General features: G+C 44.8%; 1 protein-coding gene across 1 annotated transcript in view; it reads right to left on the bottom strand.

Annotated features, from left to right (window-relative positions):
* Positions 1-20860, bottom strand: part of ITGA9 (integrin subunit alpha 9) — a 720867-nt gene that overhangs the window by 291847 nt on the left and 408160 nt on the right. The window contains exon 18 of the mRNA XM_069730329.1: positions 3376-3526. Within this exon, the coding sequence (XP_069586430.1) occupies positions 3376-3526 (151 nt within the window). The remainder of the gene's footprint in view (positions 1-3375; positions 3527-20860) is intronic.

Raw genomic sequence — 20860 nt, 5'->3', positions numbered from 1 at the left:
TAAGAAACAAAATTATAAATAAATTGAGAAAGCCATACTGATTTTCGATTCTCGGCTTAAATTACTGGGCGTCTGCAACACTGAAATCAAAGCTTCAATGATAAAAACAGCCAAAGTATTATTTGTAGATATAAGGAGGTCCCAGAGTCAGCTCCTCTGTCTGGACAGCGAAGGGAACTGCGGTGAGAATAATATTAAATAGCAATTTCTTGTCTTTCTAGAGGGCTGATCCAAGGACATTGTGTAACATTCATAAAATCCAGTCCGTCATAACAGCTAATGCTTAACATTTCCTAACTAGATGGGTATTTCCTGAAGGAACTACAGATAGTGCTTTGGAATGGTGCCCGGGCTGCCCCTGCAAGACTTTCACACTTGGGTGTCCCTCAGGCACTGGTTTGGTGAGTGGAGCCCCTCAGGGACCGATTTGGTGGGCGGGTTCACTCTAAGTCAAATTTGGTGGTCGGGGCCCCTTAGGGTCCGATTTGGTGGTCGGGGCCCCTCAGGGTCCGATTTGGTGGTCGGGGCCCCTCAGGGTCCGATTTGGAGGTCGGGGCCCCTCAGGGTCACATTTGGTGGTCGGGGCCCCTCAGGGTCCGATTTGGAGGTCGGGGCCCCTCAGGGTCACATTTGGTGGTCGGGGCCCCTCAGGGTCACATTTGGTGGTCGGGGCCCCTCAGGGTCACATTTGGTGGGCGGGGTCACTCTGGGTCACATTTGGTGGGCGGGGTCACTCTGGGTCACATTTGGTGGGCGAGATCACTCTGGGTCACATTTGGTGGGCGGGGTCACTCTGGGTCACATTTGGTGGGCGGGGTCACTCTGGGTCACATTTGGTGGGCGGGGTCACTCTGGGTCACATTTGGTGGGCGGGGTCACTCGGTCACATTTGGTGGGCGGGGTCACTCTGGGTCACATTTGGTGGGCGGGGTCACTCTGGGTCACATTTGGTGGGCGGGGTCACTCTGGGTCACATTTGGTGGGCGGGGTCACTCTGGGTCACATTTGGTGGGCGGGGTCACTCTGGGTCACATTTGGTGGGCGGGGTCACTCTGGGTCACATTTGGTGGGCGGGGTCACTCTGGGTCACATTTGGTGGGCGGGGTCACTCTGGGTCACATTTGGTGGGCGGGGTCACTCTGGGTCACATTTGGTGGGCGGGGTCACTCTGGGTCACATTTGGTGGGCGGGGTCACTCTGGGTCACATTTGGTGGGCGGGGTCACTCTGGGTCACATTTGGTGGGCGGGGTCACTCTGGGTCACATTTGGTGGGCGGGGTCACTCTGGGTCACATTTGGTGGGCGGGGTCACTCTGGGTCACATCTGGTGGGCGGGGTCACTCTGGGTCACATTTGGTGGACGGGGTCACTCTGGGTCACATTTGGTGGACGGGGTCACTCTGGGTCACATCTGGTGGGCGGGGTCACTCTGGGTCACATTTGGTGGGCAGGGTCACTCTGGGTCACATTTGGTGGGCGGGGTCACTCTGGGTCACATTTGGTGGGCGGGGTCACTCTGGGTCACATTTGGTGGGCGGGGTCACTCTGGGTCACATTTGGTGGGCGGGGTCACTCTGGGTCCGATTTGGTGGGCGGGGTCACTCTGGGTCCGATTTGGAGGTCGGGGCCCCTCAGGGACCTATTTGGTGGGCGGGGTCACTCTGGGTCCGGTTTGGTGGGCGGGGTCACTCTGGGTCCGGTTTGGTGGGCGGGGTCACTCTGGGTCCGGTTTGGTGGGCGGGGCCCCTCAGGGTCCAATTTGGTGGGCTGGGCACCTCAGGGTCAGATTTGGTGTGTGGGTCACTTTAAGAGCTGATATTATCTGGCAAAACTGTGTCCTGGTGGGGTCATGTAGAGTTCGTAGGCGTTGGCATAGTAACTGGGTCTGACTGCACATAGCAATGAGCTAATCAGCCAGGTGGCAGTTGGCAGTTATTTTGAAATTGCCTCAGAAATCAGCCATTGGAACAATTTCCCCATTGAAATGCATTGAGACAAAATTTTCAAACGCCAATTGCGCCAAAACTACATATCCGATCGACACGAAAAATACTTAGCACACCTGCCAGGAACGCTGGCTTCGAAATGACACCTCACTGGAGTCTGTGCGTGCAGCGGTTCGGGCCGCATTAATTGCGGACTGAATAATAATAAGAAGAATAAGTTGACTACGGTGGAATAACAATATAGTGCTTTTTACAAAGCACTATAATTATTTATAGGATTTGGAAGAAGATGTGTGCAGCCCAATAGGTTATGTGATGAACCTGACCAGATACAAGGCGTTCCTAGATAGGCACATATTACACGGCATTTTTGCTTTCCTCAATTCAGGTAGTGCTCTATGGAAATCAATATCAATGAAAAATGTAACAGCGCCATGGTAAAGACATCATCCCAGGTTTCCAGCTAATTTGATTCCAAGGTAAAACATAAAATAGAAGTAAATGCCAAGTCTCAGATATGAAATGTCTGCTTATCTGACTGAGCCTCAGCTCTGGCTGCGGAAAAGTGTCATACATCACATTTTATTTTCCTATTAGCAGGAGCCCAAGAGAAGAAAGTCAAAAAGAATTTCTTATTGCCATCATGTAATAATGGGGCTCACAGGGAGAGCTATTATGAAGTGACCTTATCTCCATCATGCCTCATCCAGCCTTATGGAAGGATCTCATCTACATCCCTATTGGAGGAGGAAGCCTTCGATGACCCATGATCGGTGCACCAGCATGATGTTAGTATTTAGTCATCAAACATGAGTAAGGATAGGTTCACATTTGCGGTTGAGTCCGCAGCGTATCATCAGCACCCGCATGCAAACGCATGATAACGCAGCACTTTTTATCCACATCAGCTTACGCATGATGGGAAAAAACGCTGCGTTTGCATGTGTTTTTGCATGCGTTTGCACTTTTTATGCGCATGCGTTCGATATTTCCAGGAGGGCGTGTCTCAATGGACTTGTCTAAATCAGTTCCTGGACATGCGCAGTCCGAAGTACGCCAGCGCGTCAAACGCATGCGTACGCAAAGACATGTGTACGCATGCGTTCCCATAGACAGTAATGCGTGTTTTTAACGCACTCATCAGCATGCGCATGCCTGCGCATATTTGATGGAAATTTGCGGCCTAAAAAATTGCAACATAGTGTGTTAGTCGCCTCCCGCCGCACACCGCGAATAGACACATGCGTAAGCAAACACGGGTGAACGCATGCAAACCTGCATGCACCTGCGTCTACAATGTTAAAGATAGGAAATCAAGACACATGTGAATGTATACGTCAGAAATGCTGCGGACACAACCGCAAATGTGAAACCGGCCTAATACTGGCAGGTATTCCACATCATTCTGTAGAATACTCAGGCATCTTACCTCTTGCCACATCTTTATGAAGTACAACTCTCTTGAAAAGTTGAAGAAGACATTGGTGTCATAAGCGTCGTCCCCTTTGTTTGAGATAGAGATGTTAAGTGACAGGTTCTTCACGGCTCCTAATGCCAAGTATTCCGTTTTGGAGTCATAGCTGCAAATACAAAAGTAACATACACTTATTTTTTAATGACTTCTGCATCCCGTATGCTATACCGGCCAAAGCTAAGTCATGTCACATCAATCCCATGATGCACAACTTTAAATAACAGAACTTTTACTACATTTTGAGTTTTGCTCCAAAATAAAGGAAAGTAAAAAATCTGCTTGTTTGGTCCCCATTCACACCTTCTGCTGTTAACCTCAATGGTACAGGTTCACTAAGTAGCACATAAAATGAAAGTTCACCTTTTTACTTATATTAGTTGCCATACAGCCAAGAAATAAACTTTTGGTGAAAAATAAAATCTAAATTTCCACTGTTAATATTATCAGTAATGCAGATTTTGCTGTGGATTGAATGAGGATTTGCTGCAAAATCTATGGCTTAAAAGACTCCTACAAGTAGCAATATCTGTTCATAGCTCAGACAATGTGCAGACTAATATTAGAAAATTTAAAATAATGAATAATGTATGAAATAATATTATGCACAGTACAGACCAAAAGTTTGGACACATTCTCATTTAAAGATTTTTCTGTATTTTCATGACTATGAAAATTGTACATTCACACTGAAGGCATCAAAACTATGAATTAACACATGTGGAATTATATACTTAACAAAAAAAATGTGAAACAACTGAAATTATGTCTTATATTCTAGGTTCTTCAAAGTAGCCACCTTTTGCTTTGATGACTGCTTTGCACACTCTTGGCATTCTCTTGATGAGCTTCAAGAGGTAGTCACTGCGAATGGTCTTCCAACAATCTTGAAGGAGTTCCCAGAGATGCTTAGCACTTGTTGGCCCTTTTGCCTTCACTCTGCAGTCCAGCTCACCCCAAACCATCTCGATTGGGTTCAGGTCTGGTGACTGGAGGCCAGGTCATCTGGCGTAGCACCCCATCACTCTCCTCCTCGGTCAAATAGCCCTTACACAGCCTGGAGATGTGTTTGGAGTCATTGTCCTGTTGAAAAATAAATGATGGTCCAACTAAACGCAAACCAGATGGAATAGCATGCCGGTGCAAGATGCTGTGGTAGCCATGCTGGTTCAATATGCCTTCAATTTTGAATAAATCCTCAACAGTGTCACCAGCAAAGCACCCACACACCATCACACCTCCTCCTCCATGCTTCACGGTGGGAAACAGGCATGTAGAGTTCATCCGTTCACCTTTTCTGCGTCGCACAAAGACACGGTGGTTGGAACCAAAGATCTCAAATTTGGACTCATCAGACCAAAGCACAGATTTCCACTGGTCTAATGTCCATTCCTTGTGTTCTTTAGCCCAAACAAGTCTCTTCTGCTTGTTGCCTGTCCTTAGAAGTGGTTTCCTAGCAGCTATTTTACCATGAAGGCCTGCTAAACAAAGTCTCCTCTTAACAGTTGTTGTAGAGATGTGTCTGCTGCTAGAACACTGTGTGTCATTGACCTGGTCTCTAATCTGAGCTGCTGTTAACCTGTGATTTCTGAGGCTGGTGACTCACATAAACTTATCCTCAGAAGCAGAGGTGACTCTTGGTCTTCCTTTCCTGGGGTGGTCCTCATGTGAGACAGTTTTTTTGTAGCGCTTGATGGTTTTTGCCAATGCACTTGGGGAGACTTTCAAAGTTTTCCCAATTTTTCAGACTGACTGACCTTCATTTCTTAAAGTAATGATGGCCACTCGTTTTTCTTTACTTAGCTGCTTTTTTCTTGCCATAATACAAATTATACAAACAGTCTGTTCAGTAGGACTATCAACTGTGTATCCACCAGACTTCTGCACAACATTGGTCCTAACCCCATTTATAAGGCAAGAAATACCACTTATTAAACCTGACAGGGCACACCTGTGAAGTGAAAACCATTCCCGGTGACTACCTCTTGAAGCGCATTTTGTTCAGTTGTTTAATTTTGTAGAAAAAAAGCAGATCACAGACATGGCACAAAACTAAAGTCATTTCAAATGGCAACTTTCTGGCTTTAAGAAACACTAAAAGAAATCCAGTCTCTTCTGCCAATACCTCTAGGAGGAGTCTATCACGATTACACTCTGACCCTAATTTGGTGGCTCCTATGGCAGGTATCTCAACATTTTCGGGTTCTATGACCGACACAGAACATAAGCACATTCTCTGCTACTTCCACTGCAGCTTCTGCTGCTGCAGAACCTCTTGCTACAACTGCAGCTCCTCTGCAACGCAGACTTCATGGACCCACCGATCCACAATAAATCTTCGTAACCCCACTGAGTTACCGCCAGAAGCCTTCAATATTTGTGGCCCCGCCGAGCCACAGCAAGCTGTCTTGAAATTTTTTTTCCAGCACATTTGCACAACGCTATGTAGCACACTTTGGGGTATGCCTCAGTTCACACTGCCTGCATTTTCCACCACATGTAATTCTGCAGTAGTAGTTCAAACACAAAGTCTCTTTGATGTGTTACTTCACACATAAAGATGCATAGCATTTTATAGTACACATTCAAAGTTCAATACACACAGTTGCATCTTGTCTCAGTGCCCGTTTCATAGCACTACACATATGGCTTTTAGATTGCAGTCCCTAAACATGCCGGACCTCTCCTTCTCCAGTATCAGTGGGGCGACCGCACGCCATATTATTGTCTTCAAACACAGCTTCACATGTTGAAGACACTACACACGCCAGTCCTCCTTTGACAAGTTCCAGTGGGTGTCCGGCACGGCTGTATCACAGACTCTATACTCACACAGCCGTACACAGCCCAGGATATCCTCCGGATAGCAGCCGGGCACCATATCCACCTGTTTGCAATTGTTACACATGCCAGTCCTCTTTCGGGCACAGGACATCCACCTCCAGGCACAGGTCTGTCCAAATCCGACTCTTTCGGGCACAGGACAACTGTTGTGAATTCTGTTGTCGAGCTCCCTCCTGTGGTCGTGAATGGTACTTCGGCGAGTTCTGTCTATGGGCTCCCTCTGGTGGCTATGAGTGAAGCTGCGGCTTCTGAGGTTCCTTACACAGGTGACGTGGTTTGTTCTTTGGTTGGCTGCTCTATTTAACTCCTCTCAGATCGTTACTCCATGCCAGCTGTCAATGTTTTAGCATTGGTTCAGTTCGCTCCTGGATCTGTCTGGTGTCCTGTCTTCTCCTGCAGAAGCTAAGTTCATGATTATTATTTTTGCTCTTTGTTTCTTGTCCAGCTGGTTATCATGATTTTGTCTTGCTAGCTGGGAGCTCTGGGATGCAGAGTGGCCCCGCCGCACCGTGAGTCGGTGCGGAGGTCTTTTTTGCACACTCTGCGTGGTCTTTAGTAGGTTTTTGTGTTGATCGCAAAGTTACCTTTCCTATCCTCTGTCTATTTAGTAAGTCTGGCCTCCCTTTGCTGAACCTGTCTCATTTCTGAGTTTGTGACTTTCATCTTTACTCACAGTCAATATATGTGGGGGGCTTCCTTTACCTTTGGGGAATTTCTCTGAGGCAAGGTAGGCTTTAGTTTCCATCTCTAGGGCTAGATAGTTCTTAGGCTGTGATGAGGCGCCTAGGGTCTGGTCAGGAGCGCTCCACGGCTATTTCTAGTGTGTGTGATAGGATTAGGGCTTGCGGTCAGCAGAGTTCCCACATCCCAGAGCTCATCCTGTATGAGGTTTAACTATCAGGTCTTTCCGGGTGCTCCTAACCACCAGGTCATAACAGTACAGCTGGGCCAAAGTATTAATGCATCTCAATAGAGGGATAAGAGAAGTTCTGAGACCATTTTTTTTTCTTTGCACTGTGTTTTGTCTTTCTTTTCCCCTAAACCTTTGGGTGGTTCAGGACACAGGTGTAGAGATGGACATTCAAGGTCTTTCCTCTTGTGTGGATCATCTCACTGCAAGGGTACAAAACATTCAAGATTTTGTGGTTCAGAATCCGATGTTAGAGCCTAGAATTCCTACTCCTGATTTATTTTCTGGAAATAGATCTAAGTTTCTGAATTTCAAAAATAATTGTAAACTGTTTCTAGCTTTGAAACCCCGCTCCTCTGGTGACCCCGCTCAACAAGTAAAAATCATTATTTCTTTATTGCATGGTGACCCTCAAGACTGGGCATTTTCCCTTGCGCCAGGAGATCCTGCATTGCGTGATGTTGATGCGTTTTTTCTGGCGCTAGGATTGCTTTATGATGAACCAAATTCCGTGGATCAGGCATAGAAAATCTTGCTGGCTTTGGGTCAGGGTCAGGATGAGGCGGAGGTGTACTGTCAGAAGTTTAGAAAGTGGTCTGTGCTTACTCAGTGGAATGAATGTGCCCTGGCGGCAATTTTCAGAAAGGGTCTTTCTGAAGCCCTTAAGGATGTCATGGTGGGATTTCCCACGCCTGCTGGTCTGAATGAGTCTATGTCATTGGCCATTCAGATCGATCGGCGCTTGCGTGAGCGCAAAGCTGTGCACCATTTGGCGGTGTTCTCTGAGAATAGGCCCGAGCCTATGCAGTGTGATAGAACTTTGACCAGAGCTGAACGGCAAGAACATAGACGTCGGAATGGACTGTGTTTTTACTGTGGTGATTCCACTCATGCTATCTCCGATTGTCCTAAGCGCACTAAGCGGTTCGCTAGGTCTGTCACCATTGGAACGGTACAGTCAAAATTTCTTTTGTCCGTTACTCTGATTTGCTCTCTGTCGTCATATTCTGTTATGGCATTTGTGGATTCAGGCGCTGCCCTGAATTTGATGGACTTGGAGTTTGCCAGCCGCTGTGGTTTTTCCTTGGAGCCCTTGCAGCATCCTATTCCATTGAGAGGAATTGATGCTACGCCTTTGGCCAAGAATAAACCTCAATACTGGACGCAATTGACCATGTGCATGGCTCCTGCACATCAGGAGGATATTCGCTTTTTGGTGTTGCATAATCTGCATGATGTGGTCGTTTTGGGGTTGCCATGGCTACAGGTTCATAATCCAGTGTTGGATTGGAAATCTATGTCTGTGTCCGGCTGGGGTTGTCAAGGGGTACATGGTGATGTTCCATTGTTGTCAATTTCGCCTTCCACTCCTTCTGAAGTCCCTGAGTTTTTATCAGATTACCGGGATGTATTTGAGGAGCCCAAATCCGGTGCCCTACCTCCTCATAGGGACTGCGATTGTGCTATTAATTTGATTCCCGGTAGTAAGTTTCCTAAGGGCCATCTGTTTAATTTATCTGTGCCAGAGCACGCTGCTATGCGGAGTTATATAAAGGAATCCTTGGAGAAGGGTCATATTCGCCCGTCTTCGTCACCATTGGGAGCAAGGTTCCTTTTTGTGGCCAAGAAGGATGGCTCTTTAAGACCTTGTATTGATTACCGCCTTCTTAATAAGATCACAGTCAAATTTCAGTATCCTTTGCCGCTGATGTCTGATCTGTTTGCTCGGATTAAGGGGGCTAGTTGGTTCACCAAGATAGATCTTCGAGGGGTGTATAATCTGGTGCGAATTAAACAGGGCGATAAATGGAAAACGGCATTTAAACGCCCGAGGGCCATTTTGTGTACCTGGTTATGCCATTCGGGCTTTCTAATGCTCCATCTGCGTTTCAGTCCTTTATTCATGACATCTTCCGAGAGTACCTGGATAGATTCATGATTGTATATTTGGATGATATTTTGGTCTTTTCGGATGATTGGGAGTCTCATGTGAAGCAGGTCAGAATGGTGTTCCAGGTCCTTCGTGCGAATTCCTTGTTTGTGAAGGGGTCAAAGTGTCTCTTTGGAGTTCAGAAGGTTTCATTTTTGGGTTTCATTTTTTCCCCTTCTACTATCGAGATGGACCCTGTTAAAGTTCAGGCCATTTACGATTGGACTCAGCCGACATCTGTGAAGAGCTTGCAGAAGTTCCTGGGCTTTGCTAATTTTTATCGTCGCTTCATCGCTAATTTTTCCAGTATTGCTAAACCGTTGACTGATTTGACCAAGAAAGGTGCTGATGTGGTCAATTGGTCCTCTGCGGCTGTAGAGGCTTTTCAGGAGTTGAAGCGACGTTTTGCTTCTGCCCCTGTGTTGTGCCAGCCAGATGTTTCGCTCCCTTTTCAGGTTGAGGTTGATGCTTCTGAAATTGGAGCAGGGGCTGTTTTGTCGCAAAGAAGTTCTGATGGCTCAGTGATGAAACCCTGTGCCTTCATTTCTAGAAAATTCTCGCCTGCTGAGCGCAATTATGATGTGGGCAATCGGGAGTTGTTGGCCATGAAGTGGGTATTCGAGGAGTGGCGACATTGGCTTGAAGGAGCTAAACATCGCGTGGTGGTCTTGACGGATCACAAGAATTTAACTTATCTCGAGTCTGCCAAACGGTTGAATCCTAGACAGGCTCGGTGGTCGCTCTTTTTCTCCCGTTTTGATTTTGTGGTTTCATACCTTCCGGGATCTAAGAATGTGAAGGCTGACGCCCTGTCAAGGAGTTTTGTGCCTGACTCTCCGGGTGTTCCGGAGCCGGCGGTTATTCTTAAAGAAGGGGTAATTTTGTCTGCCATTTCCCCTGATTTGCGGCGTGTGCTGCAAAAGTTTCAGGCTGATAGACCTGACCGTTGTCCTACGGAGAAACTGTTTGTCCCTGATAGATGGACTAGTAGAGTTATCTCTGAGATTCATTGTTCAGTGTTGGCTGGTCATCCTGGAATCTTTGGTACCAGAGATTTGGTGGCTAGATCCTTTTGGTGGCCTTCTTTGTCACGGGATGTGCGTTCTTTTGTGCAGTCCTGTGGGACTTGTGCTCGGGCTAAACCCTGCTGTTCTCGTGCCAGTGGGTTGCTTTTGCCCTTGCCGATCCCAAAGAGACCCTGGACACATATTTCTATGGATTTTATTTCAGATCTCCCTGTTTCTCAAAGGATGTCGGTCATTTGGGTGGTTTGAGATCGCTTCTCTAAGATGGTCCATTTGGTACCATTATCTAAATTGCCTTCCTCCTCTGATTTGGTGCCATTGTTTTTCCAGCATGTGGTTCGTTTGCATGGCATTCCAGAGAACATCGTTTCGGACAGAGGTTCCCAGTTTGTTTCGAGGTTTTGGCGGTCCTTTTGCGCTAAGATGGGCATTGATTTGTCTTTTTCTTCGGCTTTCCATCCTCAGACTAATGGCCAAACCGAACAAACTAATCAGACTTTGGAGACATATCTGAGATGCTTTGTTTCTGCTGATCAGGATGATTGGGTGTCCTTGCCTTTGGCTGAGTTCGCCCTCAATAATCGGGCCAGCTCGGCTACTTTAGTTTCTCCTTTTTTCTGTAATTCTGGTTTCCATCCTCGTTTCTCTTCAGGGCAGGTTGAGCCTTCGGACTGTCCTGGTGTGGATGCGGTGGTGGACAGGTTGCAGCAGATTTGGACTCATGTGGTGGCAATTTGACATTGTCCCAGGAGAAGGCTCAACGTTTCGCTAACCGCCGGCGTTGTGTTGGTCCCCGACTTCGTGTTGGGGATTTGGTTTGGTTGTCATCTCGTCACGTTCCTATGAAGGTTTCCTCTCCTAAGTTTAAGCCTCGTTTCATTGGGCCTTATAAGATTTCTGAAGTTCTTAATCCTGTGTTATTTCGTTTGGACCTTTCAGCTTCTTTTGCCATCCATAATGTGTCCCATAGGTCGTTGTTGCGGAGATACGTGGCGCCTATGGTTCCCTCCGTTGATCCCCCTGCCCCGGTGTTGGTTGAGGGGGAGTTGGAGTATGTGGTGGAGAAGATTTTGGATTCTCGTGTTTCGAGACGGAAACTTCAGTACCTGGTCAAGTGGAAGGGTTATGGTCAGGAAGATAATTCCTGGGTTTTTGCCTCTGATGTTCATGCTGCCGATCTTGTTCGTGCCTTTCATCTGGCTCATCCTGATCGGCCTGGGGGCTCTGGTGAGGGTTCGGTGACCCCTCCTCAAGGGGGGGTACTGTTGTGAATTCTGTTGTCGAGCTCCCTCCTGTGGTCGTGAATGGTACTTCGGCGAGTTCTGTCTATGGGCTCCCTCTGGTGGCTATGAGTGAAGCTGCGGCTTCTGAGGTTCCTTACACAGGTGACGTGGTTTGTTCTTTGGTTGGCTGCTCTATTTTACTCCTCTCAGATCGTTACTCCATGCCAGCTGTCAATGTTTTAGCATTGGTTCAGTTCGCTCCTGGATCTGTCTGGTGTCCTGTCTTCTCCTGCAGAAGCTAAGTTCCTGATTATTATTTTTGCTCTTTGTTTCTTGTCCAGCTGGTTATCATGATTTTGTCTTGCTAGCTGGAAGCTCTGGGATGCAGAGTGGCCTGCCGCACCGTGAGTCGGTGCGGAGGTCTTTTTTGCACACTCTGCGTGGTCTTTAGTAGGTTTTTGTGCTGATCGCAAAGTTACCTTTCCTATCCTCTGTCTATTTAGTAAGTCTGGCCTCCCTTTGCTGAACCTGTCTCATTTCTGAGTTTGTGACTTTCATCTTTACTCACAGTCAATATATGTGGGGGGCTTTCTTTACCTTTGCGGAATTTCTCTGAGGCAAGGTAGGCTTTATTTTCCATCTCTAGGGCTAGATAGTTCTTAGGCTGTGAAGAGGCGCAGAGGGTCTGGTCAGGAGCGCACCACGGCTATTTCTAGTGTGTGTGATAGGATTAGGGCTTGCGGTCAGCAGAGTTCCCACATCCCAGAGCTCGTCCTGTATGAGGTTTAACTATCAGGTCTTTCCGGGTGCTCTTAACCACCAGGTCATAACAGACATCCACCTCTGGTTCACCTTCGGGCACAGGACTGTCCACATTCAAGACCAGTTACCATGGAAGATTTGCACTGATGCGTACGCAGCAGGTGCCAGGCAATTCAGCTGCCATAGCTGCTCGCTCTGCTGGCCTGTGCTTCCTCCATGCACTAAGCCAGCTCTCTGCAGGCCTCTGCTCTGCACACCAGCACACACCAGACTGACACTGACGTTGCACCTGACACACCCATACCCCTTACTGCAGGGTTTTTAACAAACAAATGTGTGGCTTTCAGCCACATGGAAAACACGGACCAGAAATCCGTGACTGCCATGCACACCTATGGACTTCATCCGTCTCCATGCACAACCTGGGGAGAACACACAGCGACCCTTACCTGTGACACGAGTCACTGCCTCACACCCTTTAATATTAGACAATACATCAATACAATATCTCTACACATTTTTTCATTGAAAAGAAATATGTAGAAATCGGCAATACTATTTAATTTTTACCCAATGGCTAATGATTTACACATCCTTTTATTGTTTTAGCCTAATCATGTAATGTTATTTTTCTTTTGTTTTGGGGAGAAATAATATTGGCATTGAAGAAGAGGATAAGCATCATCTCCAGGTGTCCCCCCCCTGTGGGTTCTGGAACAACATAAAGGCAACCATGACGGAAGGATTGTGAGTTAGTACCTCTGACACTGCTGACATTTATGAGAACAGTGTGCTTGTAACATAGTCCAGATCCTCACAGGACAATGTATGGGAAATAACCTGTAAAATCCCTCTACATGATAGATAAAAAGATACCGTAAGTGGCAGTAATATTTCTTTATTAAGTATAATAAAACCTTAATGTGCCAAAATATGCCTGTGTTATCATGATAATGGTCGCAGGATTGTTCTTCTCACTGATGGAGAAGTCCTAAAATCTGCACATGGAAGCAATCCCTCATCTTTAGGAGAAATGCTGGAGAACGTGCTGATATCTCCTCTCCATCTCTGGACTGAGGAGCACAACCGTGCGTCTCCTGCACAGAATCCATAGCAGAGCAGCCAGCTCCAGCACCTGCGATACATCTGCCCTAGTAGCTGCTAAGTCATAAACTGCTCTCTGCTGAATCCACACAGCCCTTTATGAAATTGGATTTCACTGCACTCCCAGCGTCTCTCATAGCAGGGACATAAACACTTATCTGTGGGCTAGTAGCGTGCAATTGGCAACAGCCAGAACACATGGCTACTAGCAGCACGCTCACATTTACACATAGCTTCTACTTATGTGTTATAGATGCCCCCACTAGACCTCCGGAGGTTTCCCACTTCTGGCACATCAACCACACAGTAAATTCAGTAATATAATGGGATATGGCTATCTAGCTACGTTCATAAGGTATGACGACAAGCACGAGGAACTAAACCTGCCCACGGGTAGCTAAAAAACCAAGCCCCAGGAGCTAGACTTTTCATCATGTTTTGTGGGAAGAAGAGCCACAGCCTATTAATGTAGCAGCGGCGAGGACGGGATTTTACGAAATCTCAACCATGAGCTCCAAACTAATCTCAGTCTAATCTCTGGAAACTGACAAGCAGATTTTAACCCCTTCACTGCCAAGCCTGTTTTCAACTTCCTAACCAGACCAAATTTTACAATTCTGCCCACTTTCACTTTATGTGGTAATAACTCTGGAACACTTCAACGGCTCCCACTGATTCTGAGGATTTTTCGTGACATATTGTACTTCATGTTAGTGATACAATTTGTTCAATATGACTTGCGTTTATTTGGGAAAATATCGTAAATTTGGAGAAAATTTTGAAAATTTAGCAATTTCCAAACTTAATTCTTATGCCTTTAAACCACAGAGTTATATCACACAAATTAGTTAATAAATTAACTTTACACACAGGTCTACTTTACATCTGCATCATTTTTGAAACATAATTGTTTTTGTTAGGAAGTTACAAGGGTTAAAAATTGATCAGCAATTTCTCATTTTTCCAACAAAATGTACAAAACCATTTGAAGTGACTTTGAGGGAATAACATGACAGAAAATACCCAAAAGTGACACCATTCTAAAAACTGCACCCCTCCAGCTGCTCAAAACCACATTCAAGAAGCTTATTAACCTTTAGGTGCTTCACAGGAATGAATACAATGTGGAAGAAAAAATGAACATTTTACTTTTCTTCACAAAAATTTAGATTTAGCCCCTGATTTTTTATATACACAAGGGTAACAGGAGAAAATTGACTCCAAAATTTGTTATGCAATATCTACTCAGTACGCCGATACTCCTTATGTGGGGAAAAGACCGTTTGAATGCACACCAGGGCTTGGAAGGGAAGGAGCGCCGTTTAACTTTTGAACGCAAAAAGGTCTGGAATCGAGAGTGGATGCCATGTTGCCCTTTGAGACCCCCGATATGCTTAACCCCGTTCTGCCATCAGACGTATTCCGCCCATGTGACCTGGTCTTTAATTCCCATGGACGGAATAGTACGCCATCACTGATCCGCCGCGCACATGGGTGGTGTGCGGCCAGGGGTCAGCTGATTCTCACAGATGACACCCAGCACTAAGCGCCAGGAGCGGTCACGGACCGCTCTCGGCACTTTAAACCCCGGAATACTGCGATTGAACATGATCGTAGCATTCGGGAGCCAGCACTGGGGCTGACAGGCCCTCTGCCTTTGGATCGGAGACCCTGCAGCGTGACGCAGGGTCCTGCTCGCTGCCATGGAGACCCAATGTCGTTACGACGACATCCGGATCTCCAGAGCTGAGAAACTTCCTGTCATACGCAGTGCATGTCAGGAAGTCTCTGATGTCAGTGTGCACAGAGTGCAGTGCTGACAACTTATATGGCATGCAGATCTGCATGCTATAGAAGCGATCAGCCTGCACAAAATGAGTGTGCCATAGTGGGACACAGTGTAAAAGTTAGAATGAATAAAAACATTTTGTTTTTAAATACCGTATTTTTCTGACCATAAGACGCACTTTTCTTCCTCCAAATTTGGAAGGAAAGTGTGGGTGCGTCTTATGGTAGGGATGGGAGGGGGCAGCAGTGAGTGGGATTGCACTGGGAGGCAGAAGGCAGAAAAATATCCCTGCCAGGCTTCAGGAATGAGTGCTGGGGAAACCACATGGTCCCGATCATTAAAGTGCAGTGAATATTCATTAGCTGCTTCCCCGCCCACCTGTCACCTGAGCTGTGAGTCCAGAGCAGCAAATGAATACTCCTTCACAGGGACACACATGGTTTCTGCAGCCCTGGATTCCTGCAGCGGCTGGAGAGATCTGTGTGTCTGGTGGAGGAGGAAGCAGCAGTGGCCAGAGGAGACACAAGATTGCTGCATACCTGCCTGCTGGGGCTGTGCTGGATACTGAGTGCTCCTGCACAAGGACCTGTGTGATGTCATGAAGAGGGCGGGCTGGAGCATAACATGGCAGCACAGAGCCCTCCCTCTTCTGATGTCATCACAAGTCCTGCAGACACCACACTACAATCTGCTGGCTTCCTCCTGTGCTGTGGAGAGGCAACAAGAGGGAGCGCTCTGTGGTGTCATGGGATGGGATGCTCCATCATTTTACCTCACCACAGTGTGGCTGGCTGCCACAATTAAAAGGTTAGTCACTACAACACACAATAAAGCACTCTGCCACTTCTGTGGTGAACTACAACTCCCAGCATGCCATAGGTTCTGCAGGACATGCTGGGAGTTATAGTTCTCCCATGGGTTCTTAAAGCAGCACTCCAGTGTTATTTTTCAGTGCTGGAGTGGTGCTTTAAATATAAGCCCTGTGCCCCCATTCTTATACTCACCCTCCAGCGTCTTCATATAGTACTTTACAGACACCACACTGGTCCAGTAGCTTCTAACATAATAACATACTATTATATATAATAACAACACATGTAATAGTATGTTTATGTTATTAAATATTTTACCACCTTTTTTACTTCAAATATTTTTTTCCCTATTTTCCACCTCTAAAACCTGGGTGCGTCTTATAGTCTGAAAAATATGGTAACTGTAAAAATATATTTTTAAAAAAATAATAAAAAATAATAAAAAAATAATATTCTGTCAATAAATATTTGAATGAAAAAAAAAATCTAAACAATAAAAGTACACATATTTGGTATCCCCGCTTCGGTAATGACCCGCCCTATAAAACTGTCCCACTAGTTAACCCCTTTGGAGAACACCATGAAAAAGGCAAAAAACAATGCTTTATCATTATACCGCCGAACAAAAAGTGGAATAACACACGATCAAAGAGACAGATGTAAATAAACATAGTACCGCTGAAAACGGCATCTTGTCCCGGAAAAAACAAGCCACCCCTCAGCTCCATCATCGGAAAAATAAAATAGTTATAGCTCTCAGAATAAAGCGATGCAAAAATAATATTTTTTATATAAGGCTATGTGCACACGTTGCGGATTAGGCTTAGGAATTTCTGGTGCGGATTCTGCCTCTCCTGGCAGAAAACGCACCTGCGGATTTGTCGTGTTTTTTGTGCGGTTCCGCAGCGTTTTTGTGTGTTTTTGCTGCTTTTTTTTTTGCGGATTTGCTGCTTTTTTTTTGCGGATTTGCTGCGTTTTTTACCCCTGCGGTTTTCAATAATGGAATGGGTACAAAAACGCTGAAGATTCACAAAAAAGAAGTGACATGCTACTTCTTTTAAACCGCAGCGTTTCCGCAGCGGATTTTCCACAAAGTGTGCACAGCATTTTTTTTTTCTCATTGATTTACATTGTACTGTAAATCAATTGCGGATCTGCAGCATTTCTGCACCTCAAAAAACGCTGCTGTTCCGCAGAGAATCCACAACGTGTGCACATACCCTAAAATAGTTTTTATTGTATAAAAGCGCCAAAACATAAAAAAAATGGTATGAGGTATTGCTGTAATCGTACTATCCCGAAGAATAAAACTGCTTTATCAATTTTACCACACGAGGAACGGTATAAACGCCCCCCAAAAGAAATTCATGAATTTCTGTTTTTTGTTCCTTTTGTCTCCCAAAAATCGGAATAAAAAGCGACCAAAAAATGTCATGTACCCAGAAATGGTACCAATAAAAATGTCAACTTGTCCCGCAAAAAATGGTACCAACTTATCCCGCAAAAAACAAGTCCTCACGTGACTCTGTGGGCCAAAATATGTAAAAACTATATCTCTCAAAATATGGTGATGCAAAAACTATTTTTTGCAATAAAAAGCGTATTTAAGAGTGTGACAGCAGCCAATCATAAAAACCCGCAATAACGCCTCTTTCACATGTCCTGATATTTCCAGTACCCGAGATGTCAGTATCCGTGTGTGTAATACTTGCAGCACACATGTGGCATGCGTGTGCCGCATCAGTACCACATGGACGGGGCGCCAGGGAAGAAGCGTCACAGTAAGCGCTGTTGCCCAGCGCAAGGTGCTGAACATGGCTCTCATCATTCTCCCTGCTCTGCCGACGATCAGCGCAAGCAGGGTAAAATGATGAGAGTTTAATTTAAGTAATAAAAGAGCAGCCTACCCCTGCTGCTGCTAATAACAGTGACAGCAGGAGCAGCGGATGGGAGTATTCATCTGGCACTACTGGGATGTAAATAAGTACGATAATTTTAAAAAAAAAAACGGCGTGGGTTCCCCCCTATTTTTGATAACCAGCCAGACAAAACTCACAGCTCGGGGCTGCAGCCCTCAGCTGTCAGCTTCAGCATGGTTGGATATCAAGAATAGAGGGATCCCCACGCCATTTTTTTTTAAATTATTTAAATAAATAATAAAAAAAAAACGGCACTGGGTCCCCCCCATTTTTGACATCCAGCCTTGCTCACAGCTGGGGGCTTGTATTCTCAGGCTGGGAAGGGGCCATGGATATTGACCCCCCATCCTAAAAATAGCAGCCCTCAGCTGCCCAGAAAAGGCACATCTATTAGATGCAATTATTCTGGTGCTTTGCCCAGCTCTTCCCACTTGCCCTGTAGCGGTGGCAAGTGGGGTAATAGTTGTGGGGTTAATGTCACCGGTGACATTTCATGGCCCGTGCCGACATTAAAAAATGGACATTTCAGCGTGTTTTGCCCACGGACACACGGTCCATGGAAACACACTGACATGAGCGCAGACCCATTCACGTGAATAGGCAAATAGCACTCCGTTTTTCCTGAGTCTCTCAGCATGGCTAAGAAGCACTGTACAGCCACATATGGGGTATTGCCATATTCAGTAGAAATTATGGGACAAATTTTGTTGCCATTTTTACCCACTTCTTGTGTGAAAATGTAAAATCTTTGGCTAAAACAAAATTTTGGTGGTAAAAATGAAGTTATTTTGTCCTCACTGCCCAATGGTATAAAATTCTGTGACACACCCATGGTGTCAATATGATCACTGCACCCCTAGATGAATGCATTGAGAGGTGTAGTTCGTAAAATGGGGTCACTTATGAAGGGTTCTTCTGTTCTGGCACCTCACGGGCTCTCCCAATCGGTCATGGCACTTGCAAAACATAACAGTAAAATAAAAAAAATGGGTGCGAAAAGATCATTTTTGTGAAAAAAATATGATTTTTTATTTTTACAGCTCTACGTTGTAAACTTCTGGGAAGTACTTGGGGTTTGAAAGTGCTCACCACACATCTTGATAAGTTCCTTAGGTGGTCTAGTTTCCAAAGTAGTGTGACTTGTGGGGGGTTTCCACTGTTTAGGCACATCAGGGGATCTCCAAACACGACATGGCATCTGATCTCAATTCCAGCCAATTTTGCATTGAAAAGTCAAGCGGCGCTCCTTCCCTTCCGAGGTGTGCCATGTGCCCAAACAGTAGTTTACCTGCACATATTGGGTATCAGGCGTACTCAGGACAAATTACACAACTTTTGGTGTCCAATTTTTCCTGTTACCCTTGGTAAAATAAAAAAAAATTGTTCTGAATTAAATTTTTTGTGAAAAAAGTTAAATGCTCATTTTTTTTAAACATTCAAAAAATTCCTGTGAAGCACCTGAAGAGTTAACATCTTGAATGTGGTTTTGAGCACTTTGAGGGGTGCAGTTTTTAGAATGGTGTCACTTTTGGGTATTTCCTATTATATAGACCCCTCAAAATGACTTGAAATGTGAGGTGGTCCCTAAAACAAAAATGGTGCTGTAAAAATGAGAAATAGCTGTTTAACCCTTATAACTCCCTAACAAAAAAAGTTTGTTTCCAAAATTGTGCTGATGTAAAGTAGATATGTGGGAAATGTTACTTATTAACTATTTTGTGTGACATAATTCTCTGTTTTAATGGCATAAAATTTCAAAGTTTGAAAATTGCAAATATTTCCAAATTTTCGCCAAATTTTCATTTTTTGCACAAATAAATGCAAGTTACATTGAAGAAATGTTACCAGTATCGTGAAGTACAATATGTCATGGAAAAAACAGTCTCAGAATCACCAAGATGTGTTGAAGCGTTCAAGAATTATAACCTCATAAAGGTTCAGTGGTCAGAATTGTAAAAATTGGCCCTGTCATTAACATGCAAACTACCCTTGGGGGTGAAAGAGTTAAACAGTGGAAATCCCCCTCAAGTGACACTATTTTAGAAACTAGATCCCTCAAGGAATTTAACTAGATGTGTGGTGAGAACCTTGAACCCCCAGATGCTTCACAGAAGTTTACAACATAAAACTGATAATAAAAAAAAAATCACATTTTCCCACAAAAATGTTTATTAGCCCCAAATTTTTATTTTCACAAGAGTATGCAGAATTTGATGGGATGATCTGCAGGTGCCATGTTGCCCTTTGACGAGCCCCTTATGTGCCTATACAGAGGAAAAACCCAGCAGGCATTTTGGAAACTAGGCCTTTCGAGGCACTTATCTAGAACTGTTAAAATGAAAAAAAAAAAATACCGTATATTTTTCCAACAAAAATGATGTTTCCGTCTCATTTTGTTCATTTTCACAAGGATAGAAAATGCACTCCAAAATTTGTTGTGTGATTTCTTCTGAGTACACTGATGCACCATATGTGGTCGAAAGTTACTTTTGAAGCACAGTGCAAAGCTCAGAAGGGAAGCGCCATATTGGAGTTCAGATTTTGTTGGAATGGTTTGAGGGTGCCATGTCACTATGTCAGAGCCCCCGTGTTATTTTATTTTTAATTAAAAAAAAATATATTAGATTTTTAATTAATTTAAAAAGGGGTTGTCCAGGTTGTGGAAAACCCCTTTAACTGCTAAATCTGAGAATTGTTCAGACATACCATCACTGAATCTCAAAATGAGGTGTTGTCCATGCACCGTGCCACTCCTATGGAAGATATGGGCAGCACGGTGGCTCAGTGGTTAGCACTGTAGCGCTGGGGTCCTGGGTTCAAATCCCACCAAGGACAACATCTGCAAGGAGTTTGTACATGTGCTTCTCACAAAATTAGAATATCATAAAAAAAGTTAATTAAAGCAGAAAAAAAAATAATTTTTGTATTAAAAAATATTTTTTTTTATTTTTAATAAAAATTAATACAAGCAGAGTGATCTATTTCAAGTGTTTATTTCTGTTAATGTTGGTGATTATGGCTTACAGCCAATGAAAACCCAAAAGTCATTATCTCAGTAAATTAGGATACTTTATAGCACCAGCTTGAAAAATGATTTTAAAATCTGAAATGTTGGCCTACAGAAA

The sequence above is a fragment of the Ranitomeya imitator genome, chromosome 6 (genome assembly GCF_032444005.1).
Source record: "Ranitomeya imitator isolate aRanImi1 chromosome 6, aRanImi1.pri, whole genome shotgun sequence".
NCBI classification, from domain to species: domain Eukaryota; kingdom Metazoa; phylum Chordata; class Amphibia; order Anura; family Dendrobatidae; genus Ranitomeya; species Ranitomeya imitator.
Note: the sequence above shows the minus strand (reverse complement) of the source record. Positions and strands in the feature narration are given on the sequence as shown.